The sequence below is a fragment of the Hyperolius riggenbachi genome, chromosome 9, assembly GCF_040937935.1.
Source record: "Hyperolius riggenbachi isolate aHypRig1 chromosome 9, aHypRig1.pri, whole genome shotgun sequence".
Lineage (NCBI taxonomy): Eukaryota > Metazoa > Chordata > Amphibia > Anura > Hyperoliidae > Hyperolius > Hyperolius riggenbachi.
In genome coordinates this window covers 176,025,490-176,051,842 of record NC_090654.1, presented here as the reverse complement: position 1 = coordinate 176,051,842, position 26,353 = coordinate 176,025,490, and the positions used below count along the sequence as shown (strand labels likewise).

Sequence of the window (26,353 nt, the reverse complement as noted above, 5' to 3'; positions counted from 1 at the left end):
GGCTTAAGCAGCCACAAATGTGATGTAGTTTTAACTGGTTTAACACAGAAGCTATTTGCGATTATTCAGTTTGGAGTGAGCATTTGAGGTGTTCCACAATGCATCGCTGTTGGATATGCAAATTACCCCTTTCTTGTCTCTCTTAACTAGAATGCTGTGTGAAAAAAAGCATACTTTGCAAGCCACATGACCTCATAAAATGGACTGTAACATAAATTTATATAGCAAGTACATACTTGCATATCAAAGAGTGTGTTTGTTCTGCAGAAGGCCATGGAAATCACCGGTCAGTACAGAATGCAGCATTGTGATTAGCTGTGTCACCGATACAGCACTGGTATGACTGGAATGTGCGTTTTCAAACAAACATTTCAGGGGCATTGTCGAAATTACTCTTAAACTAGACCAGGACATGGGTCACCAACAGCACAGTTCACAACAGCATTTGGCATCGGAGACTTTACAGCTTTCTAATGTCTGGTCTAATGAGAAGAAATAAGTATCCAATTATCCTTACGTTTCTGTCCAGTCGAGCACCAAGATTCAGTACATTAAGAAGGGACTGTGACTTTAGGAATATTTCAGTATTATCTTACAGCAAAGAGGTCACAGCAAACACAAGTTCTATGGAGTTATAAGAATCCTATAGCTTAAGGGCCCATTCAGACTATGTGCGTTCCTAGCCGTTTTTACAGAACACATGCAGAAAGATTTTACCCATAGAAACAGCTACTAATGTTTTCTAATGGCCACGTTCACATGTATGCGTATGAGATGCATACGTTTCTCATCCACATTGCTGCACGCAGTTCTGTGTGTCACGCACAGAAACGGACACAATGAAAGTCTATGGCCGCGTATCAAAAACGCGTACTATTGTGTTTTTAGCGAACGTTTCCCTCTGCGGTTCCCATAATTCTTTTCTGTTTCCCGGGTCACGTGTGTGTGCAAAACGCAAGAGAAAGCGAATTCGAACACAAGAAAAACGCATGCGTTTTTCAACTTGCGTTTCTTTGAATTTATATGCGTTCTACAAACGCTGACAGTCTGAACAGGGCCATAGGCTTCACTTTACACGGACATCTGACCTCCCTGTATGAGAACATACTCAGTAAATTAATAAAAAAGCGATGTGGATAATTACAGCGTAAACCTGCTGTAGGGTTCACCACCTATCAACAAGAGAAGAGAGAGAGCACACAGAGAAGGGGGAGGGGTATCCAGGTTTTAAGGAAACCTTAAAGTGGACCCAAATTAAAAATACAAGGTTTCAGAAATAAAATCTATTTTCTAAATTATAATAATAAATAGCAGCTTTTTTCAGCTGCATGATGACAAATATAAAATATTTTACATTTATTGGAGGAACCCCTCCCTTCCTTTCATATTGCCGGGACAGAATCCGGCAAAGAAGGAATTGCTAATGGCTGCCACCTGTATAACCCTAGTTATGAAAAGAGAAGGGTGCAACTAAATATTTAAAAAAAAAAAAAAAAAAAAAATATGTTTGGTTTGGGTCCGCTTTAAGGTGTCCATACATCCAGCAATGTATGGGCAGATCGACCAAGAGACAGATCTCTCTCTCCAATCGAATCTGGTCAAAGAGAAATCTGTTGGCTGCTCATACACCGAAGACCGTTTCCCGATCAATTTCAGTACTAAATCTCTCGGAAATCGTGCCTCATGATGCCGCATCCGTTGATGTCCCCCTCAGATGTTAATGTGCTCCCCCGGTGCCCTTGCAATAAAATCTCACACCTGTCCAGCCACCGAGTGTCCAGCTCAGAGCCGGCCTTTGGGGGTGGCAAGTGGGGCAATCGTCCCAGGCTCCGCCCCTGAAGAGGCCCCGCACGCTCTGCGGTGGTGGGGAGAGCAGGCATAATAGTTGTTAAAACTCACATTTCTTTCGCTGATCATCGCAGCTTCCGTCTCCTCCTCTCCCAGCATCCGACGTATTGGTAACAGCGCCCCCTGTGATGACGTGACCGCATGTCACCACAGGGGGGCACTGTTACCAATACACAGATGCCAGGACAGGAAGGAGAGGGAAGCTGCGATGAGCGGCAGATGAAATGTGAGTTTTAACTTCAATGCCCGCTCTCCCCACCCCTGCAGCCACTTGCCAATCTAAACTTTACTCAGGGAACCTACCTATCTAACCTGTACTGCGGGGCATCTACCCATCTAACCTATACTGCAGGCACCTATCTAATCTGTACTGCGGGGCATCTACCCATCTAACCTATACTGCAGGCACCTATCTAATCTGTACTGCGGGGCACCTACCTATCTAATCTATTCTGCAGGCACCTATCTAATCTGTACTGCGTGGCACCTACCTATCTAATCTATACTGCGGGGCACCTACCTATCTAACCTGTACTGCAGGGCATCTACCTATCTAATCTATACTGCGGGGCACCCATCTAATCTATACTGCAGGCACCTACCTATCTAACCTGTACTGCAGGGCATCTACCTATCTAATCTATACTGTGGGGAACCTATCTAATCTATACTGCAGAGCACCTACCTATCAAATCTGTACTGCAGGAACCGATCTAATCTATACTGTGGGGCACCTACCTATCTAATCTATACTGCAGGGCACCTACCTATCTAATCTATACTGCAGGGCACCTAACTATCTAATCTATACTGCAGAGCACCTACCTATCTAATCTATACTGCAGAGCACCTACCTATCTAATCTGTACTGCAGAGCACCTATCTAAAACTCCAACCAAGAATTTAACTTTATCCCAATCAGTAGCTGATACCTCCTTTTACATGAGAAATATATTGCTTTTCACAAACAGACCATCAGGGGGCGCTGTATGACTGATTTTGTGCTGAAACCCCTTCCACAAGAAGCTCTGAGGACCGCAGTACTTTTGACAGTTTGCTACAATGTAACAAGGTTCACAGACAGGAAATAGCTGTTTACAGCTGTCTCCAACGCCCAAAACAGCTAGCAGCAGCTACATAACCTGCCCACAGTAAAAATGTCACCATGTGATAAATGTCAGAATGTAAATCGGGGAGAGGAAAGATTTTTCAATGAGCAAACACTGACAATCATTTATACATAATTATTGTAAAAATGAAGCACTTTTTTTTATTACACTATTTTCACTGGAGTTCCTCTTTAAGTCCTTTTGGCCAAGGCTCTCTTCGTCCTGTATCTCAAAATGCTGTGTAATGTGTGTGCATATCTTCCACCGCCGTGCAAAAATCTTTAGTTGATTTGTTCACTGTCTCAGTTGTACCCAACCATTGTCTTGTATTGTTAACTGTTGTATTATTTAATTTGTATTATTATACCAAGTATTCTGTTTTACTGCGCAACAGAACCTGCTGGCGCTATATAAATTAATAATAACTTAATAAATTTGGATATTAATAAAGATACAACTCTGACAACATTCAATAAAATGTTGCAGCACGGTGGTGTAGTGGTTAGCGCTCTCACCTTGCAGCGCTGGATCCCTGGTTCGAATACCAGCCAGGTCAACACCTGCAAGGAGTTTGTATGTTCTCCCCGTGTCTGTGTGGGTTTCCTCCGGGCACTCCGGTTTCCTTCCACATCCCAAAAACATACAGATAAGTTAATTGGCTCCCCCCTAAAATTGACCCTAGACTACAATACATACACTACATGATACAGACATAGGACTCTGGTAGGGATTAGATTGTGCGCTCCTTTGAGGGACAGTTAGTGACTAGACTATATACTATGTACAGCGCTGCGGAAGATGTTGGCGCTATATAAATACTAAATAATAATAATAATAATACTGTGGGCAGCTATCTAATCTATACTGTGGGGCACCTATCTAAACTGTACTGGGTTTTCTGTCATTACTTTAAAACTCTGTAGTGATGTTATCAGGTCAGAGATAAATAAACAGTGTTATCAAGTGCAGAGACTTATTTTCACGTCATCTGGACAGGAAGTGGTTAAAGGAAAAAAGGAGTTAAAGGAATACTTAAGTCACAAATAATTTTTACTCACCTGGGGCATCCCCTCAGCCCCCTGAAGCTGTATGGTGCCCTCGCAGCCTCACTCCGATCCTTCTGCCCCCGCCGGCGGCTACTTCCGGGTTCGCGACAGCCGCTGACAGGCTGGGAACGCGAGTGATTCTCCGCATTCCCAGCTGCTATATCACCCTCTATGCTGCTATAGCGTATATGTTATACGCTATAGCAGCATAGAGGGTGATATAGCAGCTGGGAACGCGGAGAATCACTCACGTTCCCAGCCTGTCGGCGGCTGTCGCCGAACCCGGAAGTAGCCACCGGCGGGGAAAGAAGGATCGGAGTGAGGCTGCGAGGGCACCATACAGCTTCAGGGGGCTGAGGGATGTCCCAGGTGAGTAAAAATCTTTTTTTTATTTTTGACTTAAGTATTCCTTTAAATTAGGTTTAAAGACGTCCAACTACTTGCGATCATTGGTTTTGAACGACCCTCATGACAGATCACATTGCGAAGGATCATTAACATTTCCGGTAAATACAATCGTTTTTTGCAAACATTTGCGTGATTGTTTAAACGATTGTCTGAGCAGATTCCACGATCCATCTTTCCAAGGGCACCAGTATTTAGCTTTAGTGGTTAGCACTTTGGCCTTGCACTGTTAGTGTTCCAGGTTTGAATCTGAATGAAAACAATTAACACGTACCCAGTAATGTAATATCAGTGTCTAGTGTAGTAGCCAGCATATCAAGTCTGAAGTCCTAGCAAAATCCATGCCTTCTTCCAATGCTATGTTTGAATGTTCTCCCTGCTTTGCTGACCATTCCTCCTTGCAGGTCAATTTCCCCCCACAGCCTAAAAACATGCCGCTATCCCTTAACCAGTCTCCACAATGGTCTCAGCAGTGTGGTAGGGGCATCAGATTGTGAGCACCAGCAAGGGATAGTGAGTGATATAAACTTTTGCTGATCGTTCTTTGTTCTGCTATAGATGTGTCAGTGCTATATGAATGTGTGGAATGACCACATAGTAATACCTGTCTCACCGCCTTACACAAGAATCCTGAATGTCTAGGCCCTAGACTCTAGGGCAATATCCTGCCGCAGACACATGTTCACAGCCACCTATGAACTCTCCATGGGGTTTACTGCAGCATTTATGACTAAGCAGGTATATATTCTGCCAGTCTGCTCCACTTCCTGCAGCCTGAGACCAACTAGGAGAGACAGATGTTTGTAGCCACGGCAAATTACCTCATTTGAGAAGGCACAATATGCTGGAGAAGACAAAGTCCACCAACTGCAGTCACCTGGCATCATCTCCAATGTGACGTTTATAACAAGTCACAGTGTTTACAGAAAGCAGATACATGTCAGATTAAATTTTCAGCCCAGCTTCTGAAAGACTGTACTTGAATGCCTGCTACAAGTAACATCCATTTATCCCTTTCCTTAGTGTTTACAAAGCAGGTACACAAATATTATATGCAAAATACATTAAAAAGTAGCTGCTAAGTAGAACAAGGTCCATGTCACAGAGGTAATGCTGTCCCTGTCAAAGCTTTGCTAGGGAGGGATCACCAGAGAGCAGCTAAATAGTTAAAGGACACCTGAAGTGAAAGGGATATGGAGGCTGACATGTTTATTTCTTTTTAAAAATTGCCTGACTGTCCTGCTGATCCTCTGCCTTTAATACTTTTAGTCATAGAACAAGCATGCAGATAAGATGTTTCTGACTGAAGTCTTACTGGATTAGCTGCATGCTTGTTTCAGTTGTGTCATTAATGCTTGGTACACACTATAAGATTTTATGGCAGATTTACTATCAGATCGATTATTTCCAACATGTCTGACCTGATTTCCAATTGATTTCCGATAAAAGTAAACGGAAATCAGAGTGGACATCTGCCACAAAATCTCAGTGTGTACCATGCTTAAGACACTACTGATGCTAAAAAGCTTAGCAGGATACCAGGCAAATGGTATTGTTTAGAATTAAATAAGTATGGCAGCCTCCACATCCTTCTCACTTCAGGTGTCCTTTAATGGTGTTGTTCCAGAACAATTTGCTGCTCGGTCACTAGCTAAAGGTAGGTATATACTGTAGCATTCAGTGAAAACCTATGACATTTTCCTGCTCATGAAATAGAACTAGTAATATCAATGTTTTTACTGCCTAGAACCACTTGATTTTAACTTTAACATTCACCTGAAACACCTCTAGTATAGAGCCAAGCACCATCAACTGTCCGCCACTTCGCCCATGCTTGACCCTCTCAGGCCTTTCCAGGCTGCTTGTAAGGATGCATACTTTACACCTACGTTGAGATTATGATAACACTAAGCAGATAATGTTTGGACAACAAAATCAGGACTGTGGATTATGCTGGGAATACACAGTACGTTTTTTCCGCTCGATTTCGTGCCCGGTCGTTTTCCGCGCCCGATTCTCTTATCTTCCATTCATTTTCCTTATATTTTCCCATTGTTCTCTATGCGAAATCGAGCGCGGAATCGATCCAGTGGGAGATCAGACATGTCGGAAATTATCAATCGAGCCATCTTAATGGCTCAAAAGCGTACCGTGTATTCCCAGCATAAGGTTACTGAACACTGAAGAGAAAATTCTAGTAGCATACATGCACACTTCTACTACCCAGAAATGTTTAAGCAGATGCAGTATTTTTTATCTGATATTAAGCCCGTTACATGAACAGGCACTAGAATCGTTGTTCAGAAACGGATGCAGGAACCGTCTTTCTTTCAGGGCACATGGACCTCTTTCCGCTTGTTGCCTCAAATGTTACATATTGTTTGTTTAATTGCATAGTTATCATTACTGCTCATGCAGTTGAGTGCACAGTTAATGCACCTGTGTGTAGCCTCACATGCACACCATGGACGCAGCGCCATTAGGCTAGATACACTGCCAACACATTTTCTACTACATTTACAGAGTACATTAAGCAATAATCATGCCAGGCAGCGACTGGCTCAAAAATGGGCTTGATCATAAACTGAACTGCGTATGTACCATGCTGTGCTTCTTGTGCACTATGGCTGCAGTACTTGTGCAGTTTTCCAAACACAGCAGAAAAGAACATGCAGCCTTTGGAATATTGCAATGCGAATGCAGCAAAATGCTCATCCACATACACCAATCATGCAGCTCTGCCATCTAGAGCCTGCACAGAACAAGGAAAACATTTAGGCCTGGAGTTGGGCTTTAATGAATAACCCAGCCTAGCCTAGATATAAATTAAAAACTTTAAACCACTGCCAATACTATAACCTTTATGTATGCCCAGAGGCGGGACAAGGTCCTACAGCACCCAAGGGTGAGACACAAAAGTGCGCCCCTCCATCCCTCTCCCCCAGCCATCACACACTGATTGCTATTAGACTAAGAGGTGCCACAGGGCCCACAACCTCCCCAACACCTTAATATCTAGTTACCTGGCTTGCAGTCACTGCCATGTATCACCTTTTCTTATTTCTTTCTGCTTCAAACACAATTAGGAATGACAGCTGAATGAACTCTGCGCCCCCTCCTACACTGCGCCCTGAGGCTGGAGCCTCTCCAGCCTATGCCTCGGCCCGGCCCTGTGTATGCCAGAAATGTGAAGGTTATCAAACAAGCACAGTGAGGAAATGAGAAGAGGTCAGCCTGTAATGTGCACAATGCTTTGCCCAGGCCCCCAGTGCATTCATTATCTCAGACACAGCAGCTTGTCAGGCCTGCCTGTTATCAGACAAGCTCATTGCTGAATTAACTTGTCATTTCAACACCCACATCTGAGCAGGGAGGGAAACAAAGTCCAACTTGCAGCACAAGCGAATGCTCACATGTACTGGGGCCTTCTAGCATGCAGAGTGCTGGAGTATGGGGGCATCATCAGTGACATTCTGATCACATTCCTACTGGTTACTTTCCTCACATACCACCAGGGAGTATCAGTAGGAGAAACTCAATTTGTGCAAAAGGAAATCCTAGTCTTAAAGTGAACCTCCGGACTAAAAATCGACTCAGCAGCACTGAAAAGGCTTGGTGTTTCTGTAACAGTTTCACAGAATCAGAACTTTGCTTCTCTTATACAAGCCTCATTTTTAGCTGCACAGAAGAAAACTGCCCGGGCTTTTTTCCCCTGATGCTGTGCAAAGCATGATGGGATTTCTGATTTTGTTGTTCTCGTTCTGCTGTTTTGGTGCAATTTTTTTTTTTTTTTTTTTTACATTTTGAATTTGACATTTGAAGCCTAGCGTGTGCAGCTTGGAGGGGTAATCAGGACACAGGACAGTTGGAACTGTGTCTCCTGCTCCTTGTCACCTCCTTTCAACCAAAAAGATGGCTGCCCCCATGACAAAGATGGCAGCCCCCATGAATCACAAACATTTGCCTGTTTTTTTAAAACAGGGTGTGTAAGAGATTATATTACCTATCTATTCTAATTAACATAACTAATGTAACTTGATGACAGTATGTTTGTTTAGGCTGAAGTTCCCCTTTAAGGTGGCCACACACCATACGATTTTTTAAATATCTGTTCAATATAAGAATTGCAATCAATTTTTCTGACAGATTGTAACATTTCAAAAATATGACCAATGTACCAATGTTCAATTTTTCCCCATGTATGATAAAAATGATTGGAAACTGAGAAAATTGCTAGGGTGTGTAGATTAATAAATTAACAAACACACACATACCATACAATCTTAAGAAAAGTTGAAAAAACATTTCCGGCATTCCGGATCAATAAAGAGAGAGAACGGAGGAAATCAGATCGGGTTTTTCAGTTGAATGAAAAAAAAGCTTTCCATTTTTTTTTCAGAAGATTCGATCATCATATTTATCGAATCGCCTTAAAATCGGATCATTTCATTGTATCGTGTGTAGCCACCTTTATGCTAGTTACACACAGATTTTGTAGCAGATTTATTGTCAGATCGATTATTTCCAACACGTCCAATCTGATTTCCTATTGATGTGAATGGAAAACATTCGGAAATTGATCAGGAAACAAACGAAAATCAGATCGGACATATTGGAAATAATTGATCTGCCAGAAAATCTCATGGTGCGTACCTAGCATTAAAGTGGAACCCAGATAGCGATCCAGAGACATCTACAGTTCCTGTGCAAGATGGAATAGTGCCAAAATTATTTCCACTGCTGCCCAGCCCCCGCCTTCCTAATTAGGCTTTGATAAAGTTGGAAAATATACCCCAACATTTGATTTTTTTTTTTTGTACCTCCAATCAGTGGTGACGTGACGTGATTTTTTGGAAAACTTTTACAATCCAGTGTATGTGCAGACTGCACATTGTATTTCAGAGTTTGCAAAGTTAGTACACACATTCAATCTTTATTGGCCAATTTTACCACCTCCATCCAACAGATTTTGGATGCTATGAGCAGATTGTGCAGAAGCTCTCATAATACAGGGAAGTGGTAACATTTTCCAATCAAAATTTGATTTGTGTATCAGGCTTTAGGTTGCACCCACACACATTCAATTTAGATAGACCAATCACTGGCCATTTTTTACAACCTTCACATAGTGTGAGGGCCAACATATTTTGAATACTATGAACAGATTGTGTAGATAAGCTCTCATACTACATGGACGGGGTAAAATAGGCCAATCAAAATTGGATGTGTGTGTGCACCCTTAGTTATGAATGGCATTACACTTTTTCACATAAAACAATGAAAACTGTTATAAAGCCTATCAGGTGTACGGCCAGAGCTGTGCAGCTTGGTCAGGTTGCTGCACAGCCCTCCAACTTTGCACACATCTGGCTCTGACCTCCTTTTAGTGTCCTTAATGGGACACTTTGCCGGAGGTATCAGATCGCTGCTGCAATCTTTTTTTGTTTTGTTTTTTTACTAGCAAAAGGGAGGCTGTTACCTCCCTCCCCCCTGTGCCGTCCTAAATCACCATAGGATGGCGATAGCCACTCATAGGCTTCAGCCTATGAGAGGCCACGCATTACGAGCCGCTCTGAGGGACAGCAGAATTTCCCCCGTACAGCGCTGCAGAAGATAGCAGCGCTGTACAAATGTAAACAGAGGGGAATGTTTTCCCCTATCAGCTCTCAACAGTCTGCTAGCTGCGATCGTGGCTAGCAGGCTGATCACGGTAACCCAGAAGGGAACGATCGCGCATGCGCGCACACATTCCCTGCTAACATACAGCAGGACTTGATGCCAATCAGCTTTAGGTGGTCCTGGGGCTGCCGCCGCGGTCATGCCTATCGGCGTGACGCGGTGGTTGGATAGCTAAAAGCTCTTTGAGATCAACCAAAAAAACAGTTTATGCTCAGATCGAGTGTTGTCCGAAAGTAAATCATTTATCCACATTTCACCATGTCTAACACAGGACTCAACTTACAAACAAATTCAACTTAAAAACACTATCTCCTGGAACATAACCTGTTTGTAAGTAGGGGACCGCCAGTACAACTTTTAAAAACACCACATATCAAGAGTTTTTGCATTAAATTACACTTTTCAGAGCGTTATGGAGGCTGCCATCTTGACATCCTGTTAAAACTGCTGGCATAGTGGCTGTAATGGCGATCATTTAGCAAACTACTCTCATAGAAAAAGCATACAAATCAGGTGTTCCAAATGCTTGTTCCAGAGAAGTGAATCAAAGCATTAGAGCCAGGAAACTAGCATTATACAGGGAGTGGTCATGTTAGCAGTCTCCACGGTTCTCTAAAGGCTCGTACAGGTTCTTGACTAAAGTCAGCTGAGGTGCTGATAATGACTGCCTCAGCCGATAATCAAGCATGCCCCCGACCCCAAACCACGAGCGATCCAACCAGGGAATCAACTCACCCGGCCAACTTCATTGTTCATGCCACTACTCCGCCCACCATGTCACATCACGCATGTGCCGCTCTGTACTGTGCTGTCCTGGCCGGTCGAGAGATGTCGCCCAAGAGGATGGGCGACATAAGTCAAAGCTGTGCATGCACCTTAACACAGGCATAAGGAGAGTAATCTCTACTTGCCTGAGAAGTGGAAGCTGTGCTGATTGGCAGCTAGAAGCTTTTATTTGCGAGCACAGCGCTACATATTAGGCGACCTTTCCAATCATCCCTATGGCTCATTATGTCTAAAAGGTGATTTCACTAGTAATATTGACATGTGCTTCTAATAGCATGCATTAAAATTTGACATGAGCATCAGCAGGCACCACCATCCTCCCCAGCACCTTCTCAGAGGGGGAACTGAAATAATCACATGGACCTCCAAATCCCTCAGTACTCATGTCTGCCGCCCTAGATTTTCAAATCTTTCTTAAAATGTTCCAGTATATATTTCCCCCTCCTGATATATATTATGTCTACTGAGACTCATTATCAGCAGCCTGTGCCGAGGCGAGTAAAGTTCAGCATGCAGGCTTGGCGGTAAATAAGAGATAATGATTTCTCTAGAACACGCCTCCCACACACTACAAGCCTTCAGTGAAAGTGCTGAGCGATGGATTCATGTCGCTGCTTCTACTGTACAACATTCACTGTGCAAACATCAACATCACAGGAGCTTACCTGCTTACCCAAATTCTCCAAATAACCAACTTTAGCAGCATAAACTTTCTTTAAAAAAGTGAACTTATAGCAACAATAAGGGCCATTTTCCACTAGCAGCTGAACTGCACGCTCAGTGAGCAGTTGCCAGGCAACAGCAAGCAGTTGTGAGAGTTCAACAGTTTTTCCACTGCCCATCAACTGCTCATGGAAAAGAGCCCTAAGGCCTCTTTTCCACGGGCAGTTGAACTGTGTGCTCAGCAAGCAGTTGCCAGGCAGCAGGGAGCAGTTTCCAGGCAGCAGTGAGCAGTTGTGAGCATTTGAGAGGCATTTCACTGCCCATCAACTGCCTGTGGAAAAGAGGCCTTACTAAACAAATGTTTGTCCCTAATCTTCTTTAATTAACTTGATAAGGCAAGTCCAACTGCACAACAGGAGAAGAGGCGACCAGGGGAGTATAAAACTTAGTTATAAATAAATAAAATAGAAATAAAGAGGTGGCTTACCTCTAGACGATATTGGATTGTATAGAAAACTGCATGTTTTATTATTATGGTAGTCCCCGGCTAACGAACGAGATAGGGACTGTAGGTTCGTTCTTAACTACCTAACGACCACTCGTGTGCTGTGTTGTGCGGCCCTGCAGCTTGGCCTTAAAGCTGCTGTGGCCAATTAACCACTTGAGGATCAAGCCTTTACCCCCCCCCCCCCCCCCCCCTAAAGAGAATCTGTATTGTTAAAATCGCTCAAAAGTAAACATACCAGTGTGTTAGGGGACATCTCCTATTACCCTCTGTCACAATTTCGCCGCTCCTCGCCGCATTAAAAGTGGTTAAAAACTGTTTTTAAAAGTTTGTTTGTAAACAAACAAAATGGCCACCAAAACAGGAAGTAGGTTGATGTACAGTATGTCCACACATAGAAAAATACATCCATACACAAGCAGGCTGTATACAGCATTCCTTTTGAATCTCAAGAGATCATTTGTGTGTTTCTTTCCCCCATGCACTGAAGTTTCAGGCTGCTCTTTTCTTCCTGCAAACAGCTTTGCCCTTGTTTGTAATTCCTCAGTATGTGAAAGCCCAGCCAGCTCAGAGGATGATTTATCCAGCTTGTAAAAGATAAGAGAGAAGAGAGAAGCTGCTCTAATCTAAATAACACACAGGCAGTGTGCAGAGAGGGGCCTGGAAGGGTGAGTTCATAGCAGAACCACAACACTGAAGAACTTGGCAGCCTTCCAGACACAGGCTGACAAGTCTGACAAGAGAGAGATAAGTTGATTTATTACAGAGATGGTGATAGTAAAACGTGCTGCAGTAAGCCAGAACACATTAGAATAGCTTTTGGAACTTGTAGGATGATAAAAAACAGGATGCAATTTTTGTTACGGAGTCTCTTTAAAGAGAATCTGTACTCTAATATTCTTACAATAAAAAGCATACCATTCTATTCATTATTTTCTCCTGTGCCCCTCTGTGCTGTTTCTGCCACTCTCTGCTGCAATCCTGGCTTGTAATTAACAGTTTTAGGCAGTGTTTACAAACAAACTAACCAGCTTCTAATAGGCTCAGCTAAGCATAGTGTATGAGTCATTCAGAGTATGCAGGGGGCCTGCAAAGGGTGTGTATCGCTTCTACCAATCACAAGCAGCCCTGCACATTCCACACAATCAAGCTTTAGCCCGACAAACAGGACAGATGAAAGATACATTGATTTATTACAGAGACAGTGCAGTTAGGAAAGACTGCAGTAAGCCAGAGCAGATTAGAACAGGCATAGGAACTTATAGGATAGAAGAACTAAGGCTGAAAAAATTGTTACAGAGTCTCTTTAAGGACCAGCGCTTATTACAGAGATCTGTGCTGGGTGGGCTCTACAGCCCCCAGCACAGATCAAACATTAGGCAGAGCGACCAGATCGCCCCCCCTTTTTCCCCACTAGGGGGATGATGTGCTGGGGGGTCTGATCGCTCCTGCCTGCGTGTGGCTGGCGGGGGTGTGCACCTCAAAGCCCCCTCCACCGCAGGATTCCCCCTCTCCCTCTCCTCCCTCCCTTCCCCGGAGATCGGAGGCTGCACAGGAACGGATCTGTCCTGTGCAGCCTCTAACAGGCTCCTGCCTGTCATGTGACAGCGATCCCCGGCCGCTGATTGGCCGGGGATCGCTGATCTGGTACAACGCTGCTACTGTTAGCAGCATTGTGCAAATGTAAACAAAGCGGATTATTTCCGCTTGTGTTTACATTTAGCCTGCGAGCCGCGATCGGTGGCCCGCAGGCTATTCACGGAGCCCCCCCGCTGTGAATTGACAGGAAGCAGCCTTTCCTGATTAATTAGCCTGCAGCCAGATCTGCGTCGCTGGTCCTGCAGCTACCACTTTGCCGACGCACGTTATGAGTGCGCGGTCGGCAAGTGGTTAAGTAAAAAATAGCCTGGTCTTTAGGGGGAGTTTAACACTGCGATCCTCAAGTGGTTAACCTGAATCTGTTCCTAAGTCGGAACAATGTGATATCTCTGTCCGCTGTACCTCTGTGCCCCCTGTGCTTCCAGTGTCCCCCTCTGTGTCACCTCTGCCCTCTGTGCCTGCTTATACAAGTTTAAAAGCCATTTTGTCTTTGAATTTTTTTAAATCAATTTTCTCAAAAACTACAAGCCCAATTAGAAAATTTTTGTGGGGGGGGGGGGCTTGTTCCCATGGAAACACTGAATCCATGCCGTTCATAAGTCGGGGACTACCTGTATTATTATTATTATTAGTATGCAATTGCCATGCAGTTATTAGTGAGCACCCCTCCTCCAGGTGGAGGAGTCCGCCTGGTACACTGTGGTCCTCACACAGCGAGTGCAAGGCCTTTTTTTACTAGAGGGTGCCCACCTGCTGATAGTTTAGGCACTCTCCATCTGCCTACTTGGCTTGCTGCCTACATAGCAACCCACCTTTGTGAGTATCTTTTTTTTCCTATCACGTTGCCATACAGCCTTTACATATTGCACCATTTGGGCTCTCGTCTCTGTATTTCTTTTAAAGTGTTCCAGCACCACACCACTCCTTAAATTGCTTTGTGAGATCATTAGGTCAGAACTATAACTTCCAGCTGTAAATGGACATTCACTAGTAAAGAAAATTCCTGCTTACAGTATTTCCAGAAGGCTCCAGCTGGGAGCACATTTAGGTGCATTTCCAAAGGTTTTAAACACATTTCAACAAACAACACATAATTGCTTGGTTCTCACATAAAAAAAGGTGTCCTGTCAGTTTTTGACAGTTGGCATCAGTTTTCCATATGTTTCTATGGCTGTCCTTACACATAAATCTGTACATTTCTGTTCTGGTCCAGTCCTATCGGTTTTGCATGTGTTTCTATGGGTGTGTTCACCCATAAAAGGCGTACATCTCCAGTCCAGTCAGGCAAAACTGATAGAGACCAGATGCAAAACTGACAGAACTGGACCAGACCGGAAATGTGCACATTCACGCGTTATCCACATTTAGAAACACTTGCTAATTTTTAACCTCTAGGCCGATGGGTGTGACTGCGGTGCCAGCCCCGGGACCGCCTAACGCTGATCAGTATAAAGTCCTGGGGGCGTGTTTTGCAGGAGATCACGTGCGCCGTCTATTTACTGTGTACAGCCAGGGCTTTAGAGTCAGAGTCTGAGCAGCTTTGGGTGCCTGGAGTCGGAGTCTGAGTCGGGAAAAAAAATGCACCGACTCAGACTCTTAATGAATTTAGACTGTAATTAAAATTGAAAATATGACAAAATGTTCTATTTCTCAGATAAGTCATCATAAATAATTTATATATACAATAATAGCTGTGCTTAGTCCACAAAAATGAAATAAACCAATCAAAATTAGTTACTTGTGCTGCTTCAATAAAGCAGTCCCCGTATTGTTAGGCTGCTTACACACTAAGACGTTACAGGCGCACGTTAGTGCGCCTGTAACGCACCCTCAACGCACAGCAATGTAACACAAGTGGGCTGTTCACACAGCCCACGTTGCGTTACATGTAACGTTGCACGTTGTTCGGAAAGTGCAGCATGCTACGGCGTTAGAGCGGCTATAGCCGCGTTAGACTGTTTGCACATGCGCAGTGGGGGGGTGAGAGGAGGCGGGGAGATGCTGCTACAGTAGCCGCACACATTGCTACTTAATATTCACTGCACTGGCGGCCGCTGATTGGCCGGCGGGACCACGTGATGCGGAGAGTCACTCTGGGAGACCTTATACGGATAGAGCCGCCTAACGCGGCTCACTCTACCGTCCTCTCCCGCACCACCATACGTTGCATTAGGTGCACGTTATGCGACCTTAACGTAGCACCTAACGCAACGTCTTGGTGTGCAAGTAGCCTTAAAGTCAGATATACATATCTGATTGTGACAGTACAGTATATGATGTGTACACAGGTATCTCATATATATACTAAATAACATCTATGCTGTAAGAATAAAGCCTGATGTGTAGCCGTGTCACTAATAGAGATGGTCAATGAGATGGAAATAATTCTGCGTTGATGCTGATTTATGCAAATCTATAAATGCTCTTTGCTCATGAAATCAAATAATTTGATATGTTGTTAAAATTTGGTTTGGTGACTACGAATTAAAGGGTACCTGAGACGGATGAAAAAAAAAAAAAGTTGTATGCATACCTGGGGCTTCCTCCAGCCCCCTTCAGGCCAATCAGGCCCTCGCTGTCCTCCTCCACCACCTGGATCTTCTGCTACGAGTCCCGGTAATTCAGCCAGTCAGCACAGTCTGGCTACGTGCCGCTTCCACAGCCAGGAGCATTCTGCACCTGCGCAGCACTATAGTGCGCACTACACCAGATTGGCTCAAGCACCTGGACTCATAGCAGAAGATCCAGGTGGTGGAGCAGGACAGCGAGGGACTGATTAGCCTGAAGGGGGCTGGAGGAAGCCCCAGATATGTATAAAACTTTAATTTCATCTGTCTTAGGTTTACTTTGTTACACAGTAGTACTATACATATGCACTCCCCACAGAGCTGCAGGGAACCCATTGATAACGTTGTGCACATTGAACACAGAAGTGCTGTCTACCACCCATAAATCTTTGCAAGATCCTGCACACAAAGATGCTGTAAACATTCAAAAGATCAGTATCTGCAAAAGATCCGTTCCTGCAAAATGCATTCATAGTCTATGAAATCTGCAGATCATCATACACACCTTGTTTAACAGACATTCATCTGCAGATCAGATCCACCAGGATGGATTTTCAGATCTGCAGATGATTGTCTGATCTGCAAATGAATGTCAGTTAAACAAAGTGTGTATGATCATTTGCAGATCTCATAGACTATGAATGCAATTTGCAGGAACGGATCTTTGGCAGGAACAGATGTTTTGCAGATACTGATCTTTTCTGCCTGTACAGCATCCGTGTGTGCAGCATCTTGCAAAGATTTTTTTCTGATGGGGAGTTCAGCTCCATAGAAAAGACTGTGTAGGTATGGCTCTCATACTACATGGAAGGGAGTAAAATTGGTCTGTGATCTTTCATTTTCAAAAGACTATGGTCTAATGTGTGTATGTGGCCTTACATGTACCCATAGTCACATTGCCTAGGGCCTGATAGATGTTCTTTATTCCGGTCTGTACCTTTTTCCAAGTACTCTTACCAAGGACTAGTTTTAGTCTATGACTAAAGGGAATAAATATGGCAGTCTATATATCCTTCTCACTTCAGTTGTCTTTTAAAATTCCTAAGCGTTGGCAGTTAAGAGACCAATTTCATGTTACATATTTTCAATCAACAAGATTGTAATATTCAAATTACAGGAGTCGGGGGAATCCTACACTGAGGAGTCTGGATTTTTGTACCGACTCCACAGCCCTTTGTACAGCGCTACGATCCTATGGCAGCACTGTACTGGGGATAGACGTGTCACTCGGCTGTCCCCTGGGGAGGCAAGACAGCGATCCACTGTCATACAATTATTTGATCGCTCAAACAATTTTTCGCTACAAATTGGACCATTAGACCACCTTAAGACCTTATAAGATTTCAGGAATGAGTAGAAAACTGAACCCAACACTAGCAAATCAGAGCCAATTAGCCAGCAGCTTTGTTTATTATCTTCAGGCTTGCTAATTGTCGACTAGTAGCTTTGAATTGCTAGTCTCCACTTCCTGGACAATGGAGATGTGCATGTACAGTAAATCCCTTCTCATCCCTGTTGATATGAATAAAACATATGAGTAATTTAAACCTGCGTGGCTATTTTTAAGTAGAATGGCAGAAACTTGTCCACCGCATACAATAACATTTGACCACAATTTTACAGAACAATCAACGTCCTTAACTGCAACAGCCCTGTGCAGTATCTTTCAATGGTGATCAGTCATTAGTAATCCACAGATTACATACAACTATTATTTATGTCTAAGGACACCTGTTCACATTTAGTTTCTACCGAAGACATTGGCCTCACTTCACTAAGCAGTTTAGACTAGTCTACAGATGGTTTTTAGTCTACTGATGGTTTGGTGTAATGTTTTAGACCTGGTCTAAAGCCTCATCTACACGCGTAGATGAGGCTCCGATCCGGCGGCTCGATTAGCCGCTGGATCGCCTCTTTCGCATCCCCGCTCGCGTGCCGATTCGATACCCGCTCGTTCCCGCGCCACTTATCTTCTGCTCGATTCCCTGCCATTGTCCCCTCGCAGGGAACGAGCAGGGAATCGGCGGTAGCAAGATCCGCCTTTTCGGATCTTATCAATCGAACTGCATCAGCGGCTCGATTGATAATCCACATCGCCGCCTCATCTACGCGTGTAGATGAGGCTTAACATTCAGTAATTACACAATTCACAAAAGCAAACAAGGAGTAACCACGCCCAAATTTTTCTGAGAGAGATTAGACCAGCTGATTTCTTGTCGGTAAAGTAATTCTGTGAGGTATTTTAGATGTGAGGATGGAACCTTTTGAATTAACTATGCAGGAGTTTAATTGTGTGCAGAGGAGAGCTCATCAAAGGAGAAGGATGTCAATCATAGCTACTCGTTTGTGAATTGCATCTTTTGATCATTTCCCCTGCTTTACCCACCTAATTACCAAATGCTTTATGCTGGGTACACTACTACTTCTGGCAGATTTACTGTCAGATCGATTATTTCCAACATGTTCGATATTATTTCCGATCGATTTCTGAGCATTTTCCGATAGATTTCCTATTTAAATGAACAGAAAACGTTCGGAAATCAGATTGGACATGTTGGAAACAATCGATCTGACAGTAAATCTGCTGGAAAATCTCATAGTGTGTACCTAGCATTAGACCAGGTCTAAAACATTAGGTAATATTGAATTCCCCTTTGATACAACTGACCAAACCATTAGTTGCTGCACGTTTGCGGTTTGCTTAAAACCTTAAACTGCCGGTGTGTACCAGACCATAGAGATACATTAGCCACGCGGATGCTGAGGCGGATGCGGCCGGCGGATCGCATCAAGATCCGCCCGGTGTGCACTGGGACTAAACTCTGTCATCCGCACCCAAAACCGCTAGCGTTTTGTGGATCTGCTAGCGGTTTTGGTGTGCACTGGGCCTCAGTGCAAGGTGTGTACACAGTTTATCATTGCATTCTGCTTGGCTCTAGGGAAGTTTCCAGTTTAGCCTCTCACTGTGTATAACAACGTCATTCAAAGTTTAGCATCAGATCTGTCCTTGAGGAATCTACAGACATACAGTGTTTTGTTCATCATCTGCTCTAATTACAGGTAATGAGAGTTCTGAATACTATGATTAAGCTTCACATATACACAAGAGAGAAGAAACCCTTTCCAGGCCTGTCACCATGAAACAAAGGTGACCCTCCCTAGATTGCACTCAGCCTCACTGCACACTGCTGGCTCCAACATCTACCTGTGCACAGGCCACACCTTGCCTCACCTGCAACATGCTGCAGACTGGCTGCAATCTCCTCACAGCACACTATAAAAACACCACACAAGGACAAAAGGATTCAGACAAATGCTCCTAAATCACTGCAAACATCCTATCACAACAAAGAGAACGGAGTGTGAAACAGACAGGGGTCACCTCTCTACAGTCACAGGTGTGCAAAAGGGTAGGCCTACTAAATAAACCTGTCTGGTCTGGATCACTTCGTACGCTGTATAGAAATGCAAAGCAATAGCACGCACACCACTGAACAATAAAAAAAATAAATAAATAACTTGTATGAATAAAAGAGCAATAAATCACATTGACATTTGAGTCAGGATATCCTTTACTGAAATCCTAATAATATCAAGCAGACTCTGCTGGGGGTAGGTGATGCTGTTTCAGTCACTGACAGAAATTAACCCCCTGGCTGAAAAATGAGAACTTGTACTACCTGGTTAGGTCACCCGGTTATTGAGATGTTTAACCCTTTCACATTCATTCAGCATCACTGGCTTGTCTGTAACTGATCCAATAATACTCTGCAGAAGACAGATTACCTGCACTGCAGAAATGAATGGATTCTTGCCCTCAGTTCAATCTTCAAACACACAGCAATGACCGCACTAGGTAAAGGCAGCCCAGACATGAAACAAGAGCCTATGGAAATGATTCTGTCCATCTTTTTTTGTTTTGTAAATCACAAGAGTCCTGTGAACTCCAATGAATAATTTACATCTGCCTAGAGGTCATCTGCAAATGCCGACTGGTCATTTGTAATCATTGCCTGTAAGAATTTCTAGTGGATTATTTATCACATAAGGCTATCATTTCATTATTCCTCTTTACCAAATCTCAGCCAGGACACTACGTGCATGAAGTTTGTATTCTCCCTCCATGTTTTCATTTTTCCAAAAACATACTGGTAAATTAGTCGTTAAGTTAGTTGTTGGTAGTGACATTTGACTATAGCAAGGTTCCCTAAACTTTTTCGGTCAAGGGCCGGGTCAACATACTTAAGACTGCTGGGGGGCCGGAGTATACATAAAATGATGTAGAAAAACATTGCATTGTACCTAGGTATTGTAGACAGCGTCTATTAACATGTGCAGCCCTAATGTCTCCCATTTAACAAGACCATTTTAACATGTGCAGATAGTATACCCCCCAACTCAGCAAGTGCAGTTATGTCACCAACACAGCAAGTGCAGCTATTGTGACCCTAGCATGGCAAGTCATGTGAGCCATAATGTCACCAAATGGCCTGCAAAAGCCTGCAGCACAATCTGAAGAAGTCTTTGCAGGCCAGACAAAGAAGCATACCCAGGTGACAACCTGCCGCACAATTGGACAACAGTGAATGACTTCTTTCTGGCTTCCATGTGAAAGGGTGGTGCCAACACCAACACGGCTATTCTATATGTGGGTTGCCAATATTTAAAGATGCAGCGGTCTGCATCTATAAGTAATACATGTTTTGTGTGAGGGGCCGGTAAAAAAAAGCTTCAGGGAGCCGCATTCGGCCTGCGGGCCTTAGTTTGAGGACCACTGGACTATAGTAAGGATTGTGGCAGTTGCGTTTTGAAGTGGGAACTAAGCCTTACAATTCCTGTGGGACGGTGAGGCTTAGTTCCCACTGCAAAACGCAACTGCTTAGCAATTGCGATTTTGAAATGTGATTTTCAGAGCAATTTTAAAAGGAATGTGCGCTTATTTTTGCACACATCTTAAGGCTGAATTGTCCTTGAAAAGGTAGAAAAATTTAGATTTTTTTTTTCTTTTTTTTCTTTTTACACATCAAAATGCTGATGTGAGAACACCCTCATAGGGTGGCAAATAAAAATCTTTGCAAGATGCTGTACACAAAGATGCTGTACACATGCAACAGATCAGTTCCTGCAAAATGCATTCATAGTCTATGATATCTGCAGATCTCGTACACATCTGTAGATTAGATCCACCATCATGGATCTTCAGATCGGCAGATAATTGTCTGATCTGCAGATGAATGTCCGTTAACCACCCTGGCATTCTATCAAGATCGCCAGGGCGGCTGCATGAAAGCCCACTAGAGGGCGCTCCTGCCACGAATTTCTGATCACCTCCGGCGTTCAGAAGTAACAAGAAGGGCCGCGATGAGCGGCCCTCGTTTTGCTTTTCTCGTCGCCATGGCGACGAGCGGAGTGACGTCATGGACGTCAGCCGCCTCCGATCCAGCCCTTAGCGCTGGCCGGAACTGATTGGTCCGGCTGCGCAGGGCTCGGGCGGCTGGGGGGGACCCTCTTTCACCGCTGCTCGCGGCGGATCGCCGCAGAGCGGCGGCGATCAGGTAGCACACGCGGCTGGCAAAGTGCCGGCTGCGTGTGCTCCATTTTATTTGGCGCAAATCGGCCCAGCAGGGCCTGAGCGGCACCCTCCGGCCGTAATGGACGAGCTGAGCTCGTCCATACCGCTAAGGAGGTTAAACAAGGTGTGTATGAGATCTGCAGATATCATAGACTATCGATAGATTTTGCAGGAACGGATCTTTTGCAGGAACTGATCTTTTGCAGATACTGATCTGTTGCATGTGTACAGCATCTTTGTGTGCAGCATCTTGCAAAGATTTTTATCTGATGGGGAGTTCAGCTCCATAGAATCGACTGTGTAGGTATGGCTCTCATACTACACGGAAGGGGGTAAAATTAGTCTGTGATCTTTCCTTTTTCCAAAGACTTATCTGATGTGTGTACCCACCTTTAGTCCATTCTGTTGAGCCCACTGGAGCAATTGTGATTAGGAATAATCACAAATTGCAGGACGTGCAGCATTTTGTGAGCGTTTGTGCTCAAGACAATACCTAAATCACCAGAAAACGCACCTCAAATTGCTTACACAAAACGCTAGCGCTTGCGATGGAACTCTGCGATCTGTAGTGGTTCCCAGCCTCTGAAACTTTGGAATAACTCGCAGTAAAGCAAGGGAACTGCCTAGACAGATTTCACATCACATCTCTACCACTGGGAAGTGACAACATCTGACATGCTCTATAATGTGCGTAGCCAGGTCTATTAAATGAACAGTTGTCTGAAAGATCTGTTGTTCAATTGATGGCAGGCAGGACTTGTCTGTGGCTGCCTTTGATGTGTTTAGCCTTCAGCACGCCTACTATAACATCTTGTTCACAGGCATTAGGATGATTGACACAGGCTGAAGCTGAATGAAGATTACAGAGTAATCTTGATTTGGCGTGTGAATTGGGCTGTTCACACAGGCATTAGAGAAAACCACTTGGTGTTCTGCTCTCAATGTTGTCACCTGTAAAGTTTGGGAAGTTGCTGCTGACTGTTTACACAAAACCTGTCAGAGGAAACTGGAAGCTGCCATTTTTGTTCCCCTTTAAAAATAATAACCGTCAAATGCCTGGGCACGCTGGCCTTTTCTGATTTATATACCTGCAACAACACGGCAGCCAGTAGTGTGAGAGTGAAGGCAGAACGCTTGGCACTTGGTCTAATTTAGGGGTCCCAGCAGGAAACCTCTTAGGTAACGGTTCTCCAATCACAGCATCCTCTACAGCACAAAGCATTGTGATTGGCCAAATACTGTGGGCGTGCTTTACTACTACAACCTATCTGAAACCTAGCAGTTGGAGAGGGTGCTGTCCACCCAATCACGTTAGTGGAATTTCCCTATGAGGTTTCCTGCTGGGTCCCCTAAACTAGAATAGCTGAGCAGGGCAGGTGTACAGTGGTTCTGACTTACAATTGAGAAAACAGAGAAGGATATTTCTCTTGCTCTAAACTGAGCAGCAATTCCTGAACTGGAACTTTGCACAGAACATGGTCAACAAGTTGCAAATAGTTACAAGTTGATGCAGAATTATGATAATAATGATTTATGCAGCTTGAAAAATGACAAAATGAAGCTGGGCTGGGAGCAGATTGGTCAATTTTCACATTATATACATTTTGTATTCTGCATCAACTTAAAATTATTTGCATCTCATTGACAATCCTTAGAAGAGTTACGTTTGATACTTGTCAATTTGATTAATCAGCTGTCAAATAATCTGTGGTGTCCTATTCTGATTAGCTCAGAGCAATATTCTGGTCAGTATGATTCAGCTTCTTTTGCAGCAAAAAAAACCCAAAACATTTAATCTCAGACTCAGGCCTGGTTCACACTGTACACTGTTACGCGCATTTAAGATAAGTGTATGGTGTGCAATATGCAAGGACATCAGAAATGCATAGACTTCTCACGTATGGGCTGCTGAATGCATTTTTGTCAAAGCACAGCACTGCCCCATTCATTGTCAGTGAATGGGATCAGCGACGCAACAGAAAGCAACGCAGGTGTTGTGCATTGCATTGTGAACGGACAACCACCTGCACTGCACAGTGTGAATGAGGCCTGACACTACATGGGCAGAAGACAAGCATGCCAAATCTGCAAATAGTATTTTCAAATGAGAACAAGGATAGCAGCCTACATACCCCTGTCACTACAGGTATGCTTTCACTTACATTAGTGGGTGACAGTCTAGTTTAGGGGACCCAGCAAGAAACCTCATAGATAAATTCTGCTAATGTGATTGGGTGGACACCACCCTCTCCAACTGCTAGGTTTCATATAGGTTGGCCAATCATTATGCTTCATGCTGTAGAGCGTTCTGTGATTGGATAACTATTCTCTATGAGGTTTCCTGCTGGGTCCCCTAAACTAGACTAGTGCTCACAATTGTAACTTAAGTGATGTTTTTAGGATTCTCCTATGTGTGCTCATTTAACATTTTGCCATTTAGAAATACTGTATACCTTATGGTATTCTATGACACTTTGCCTTTTCAAAGCATTTCAGAGCTTGGCAATCTATAAACTATTGCTATCAAGCACCAACCAAACCCCCTACATGAGGTGCACTTGCCATACAGTTAGTTGTCATTTACTATATAAAATAAAAATGAATGGCTAAGTGAACTAAGTTGAAGTTTCCCAAGTTAGAATGGAGTGTAGCTCTCAGTGACTGGTCCCCTAGCCCCAGTACACACATAAACAGCTGCTCACCTATAGACACCAGCTTGATGTTTTCCTTCTCCAGGAATTCCAGGGCCACAGAGACATTCTCCAGTTGCATCTGGCTGAAGGTTGGTCTCTGGTGGTACTTTCTGTACATCCTCTTCTGGCTCAGCACCTCCAGGAGGGCAATAAGTCGTAGCCCATCGCTCAGGTCGGTCTGCAGGTTGCCTATCCTCTTGTTAACACATTTCAGGTGCTCATTGCACCAGCGGGTAAAGGTGTTCTGCTGAATCTTTTTCCACGGGGCATCCTCAGCCAGGTCCTTCTCAGTCACCGGCATTGTGCACTGTGCTGTGTGCAGAAGATGAGGGGAGAAGCGGCTACTGCTGCCTGCTGCTATGTGCTCTGTACGAGGGAGCTGAAAGCTGCTGTCTCCTGGCTCCAATACTTCTCTGCACATGTGCAAAACTACTCCTCCTCCTCCTCGTCTTCCAGGTTCTCCCACCTCTGCTGCTCAGTCATTGCTGGACCATCGGTGCCACCTACTGGGTGTCCTGCGCTTCTAGCTATGGCTGATACACACTAGCCAGTACATCAATACCAACCTGCTCTGAATTCTGCCATACTCTTTCCTCTCCTATTCCTTTATTCCAAAACTGCGCTGAGATCGGGATTCTTTTTTAAAAAATTGCTGAAACTAGTTTAGTACCTACTGATTTTGCAATATATAATAGCATCTGTGGTAAGTAAACTTGTCTGATGTAATTTACAACATAGTTAAAGTAAACCTGGGGGGGGGGAGGGGGAGGATTTACAAAAAATGATACATGTGGCTTCCTCTAGGCCCCTCCAGGCTGATCACTCCCTCGCTGTCCTTCTGCGCACCCTGGATCCTTTGCAATTCTGCCCTTAAATTCCACCAGTCTGGGGCGTTCTGAGCATGCAGGGCCTGGCTGCGAGTGGGCCCCCATCGCGCTCCCGTTGCCGGGAGAACACAGGCGCAGAACACTCTCGGGAGGGGGAGCGCACACAGCTGGACTGTGCCAACTGGCCCAGACTTGAAGGCCTTTCGAAGCCGAATTGTGGACGATCCAGTCGGTGCGCGGATAAGGAAGGCGAGGGAGCAATCAGCCTAGAGGATGCTGGAGGAAGCCCCAGGTGTATAATTTATTTTCTTTTAATCATCTCAGCTACACTTTAAGTCAGTCAATAGGGTGTTATGTCAAAATACTATACTTTATCAGTTTATACTACCAGCCAGCCAATATAGGTGTCCCTAGTGGTCAGTAATAGGGGCTTCTGGGGCAGAGTATAGTTAGCTAGGAGGGCTGGCTGGGACTTGTGTTGCATTACTAGGGGCTGCTGGGGCATGTAGTGATACTATACACGGTATAGGAGGCAGGGCCGGATTTGCACTCTTTAACGCCCTAGGCCACTGCCACCAGCCACCCCCCTTCAGTATAGGTAGCGAGATGACCCCTTCCCTCTAGTATAGGTAGCCTGATGACCCTACCCCCCCCCCCCCCCCCCCAGTATAGCTAGCCAGATGTCTCCTCCCCCTTTCCCTACAGTATAGGTAGCCAGATGACTCCTCCTCCTTTCCCTCTAGTATAGGTATTCAGATGACCCCTCCCCTTCCCTCTAGTATATGTAGCCAGATGACTCCTCCCCCTTTGCCTCCAATATAGGTAGCCAGACTGCTCCCTTAATCCCTCCTCCCCCCTCCCCCCCCCACCTCTCAGTATTGGTAGCCAGCTCATTTCTCTGCTCGTCTCCAGTGCAAAAGCTTCCTCTTCCTTTCCGTCTCCAATGCTGTCCAAGTCCATAGCCGCCGGCCACAATGCAAACTTGCACAGAGAGCAAGGTGGCAGCTGCACCGGCGGCTAGCAGCAGAGTACTGTGGTCAGGCGCTCGCCTGAT

At 44.4% G+C, this 26,353-nt stretch overlaps 1 protein-coding gene across 6 annotated transcripts in view; it reads right to left on the bottom strand.

Moving 5' to 3' along the window:
• FLNB (filamin B) overlaps positions 1 to 24,878 on the bottom strand; it is a 353,424-nt gene extending 328,546 nt beyond the window's left edge. For all 6 annotated transcript variants that reach the window (XM_068253736.1, XM_068253731.1, XM_068253732.1 and 3 more), the window contains exon 1: positions 24,482 to 24,878. In XM_068253736.1, the coding sequence (XP_068109837.1) occupies positions 24,482 to 24,773 (292 nt within the window). In that variant the 5' untranslated portion in view covers positions 24,774 to 24,878. The remainder of the gene's footprint in view (positions 1 to 24,481) is intronic.
• Positions 24,879 to 26,353: the final 1,475 nt, after the last annotated feature.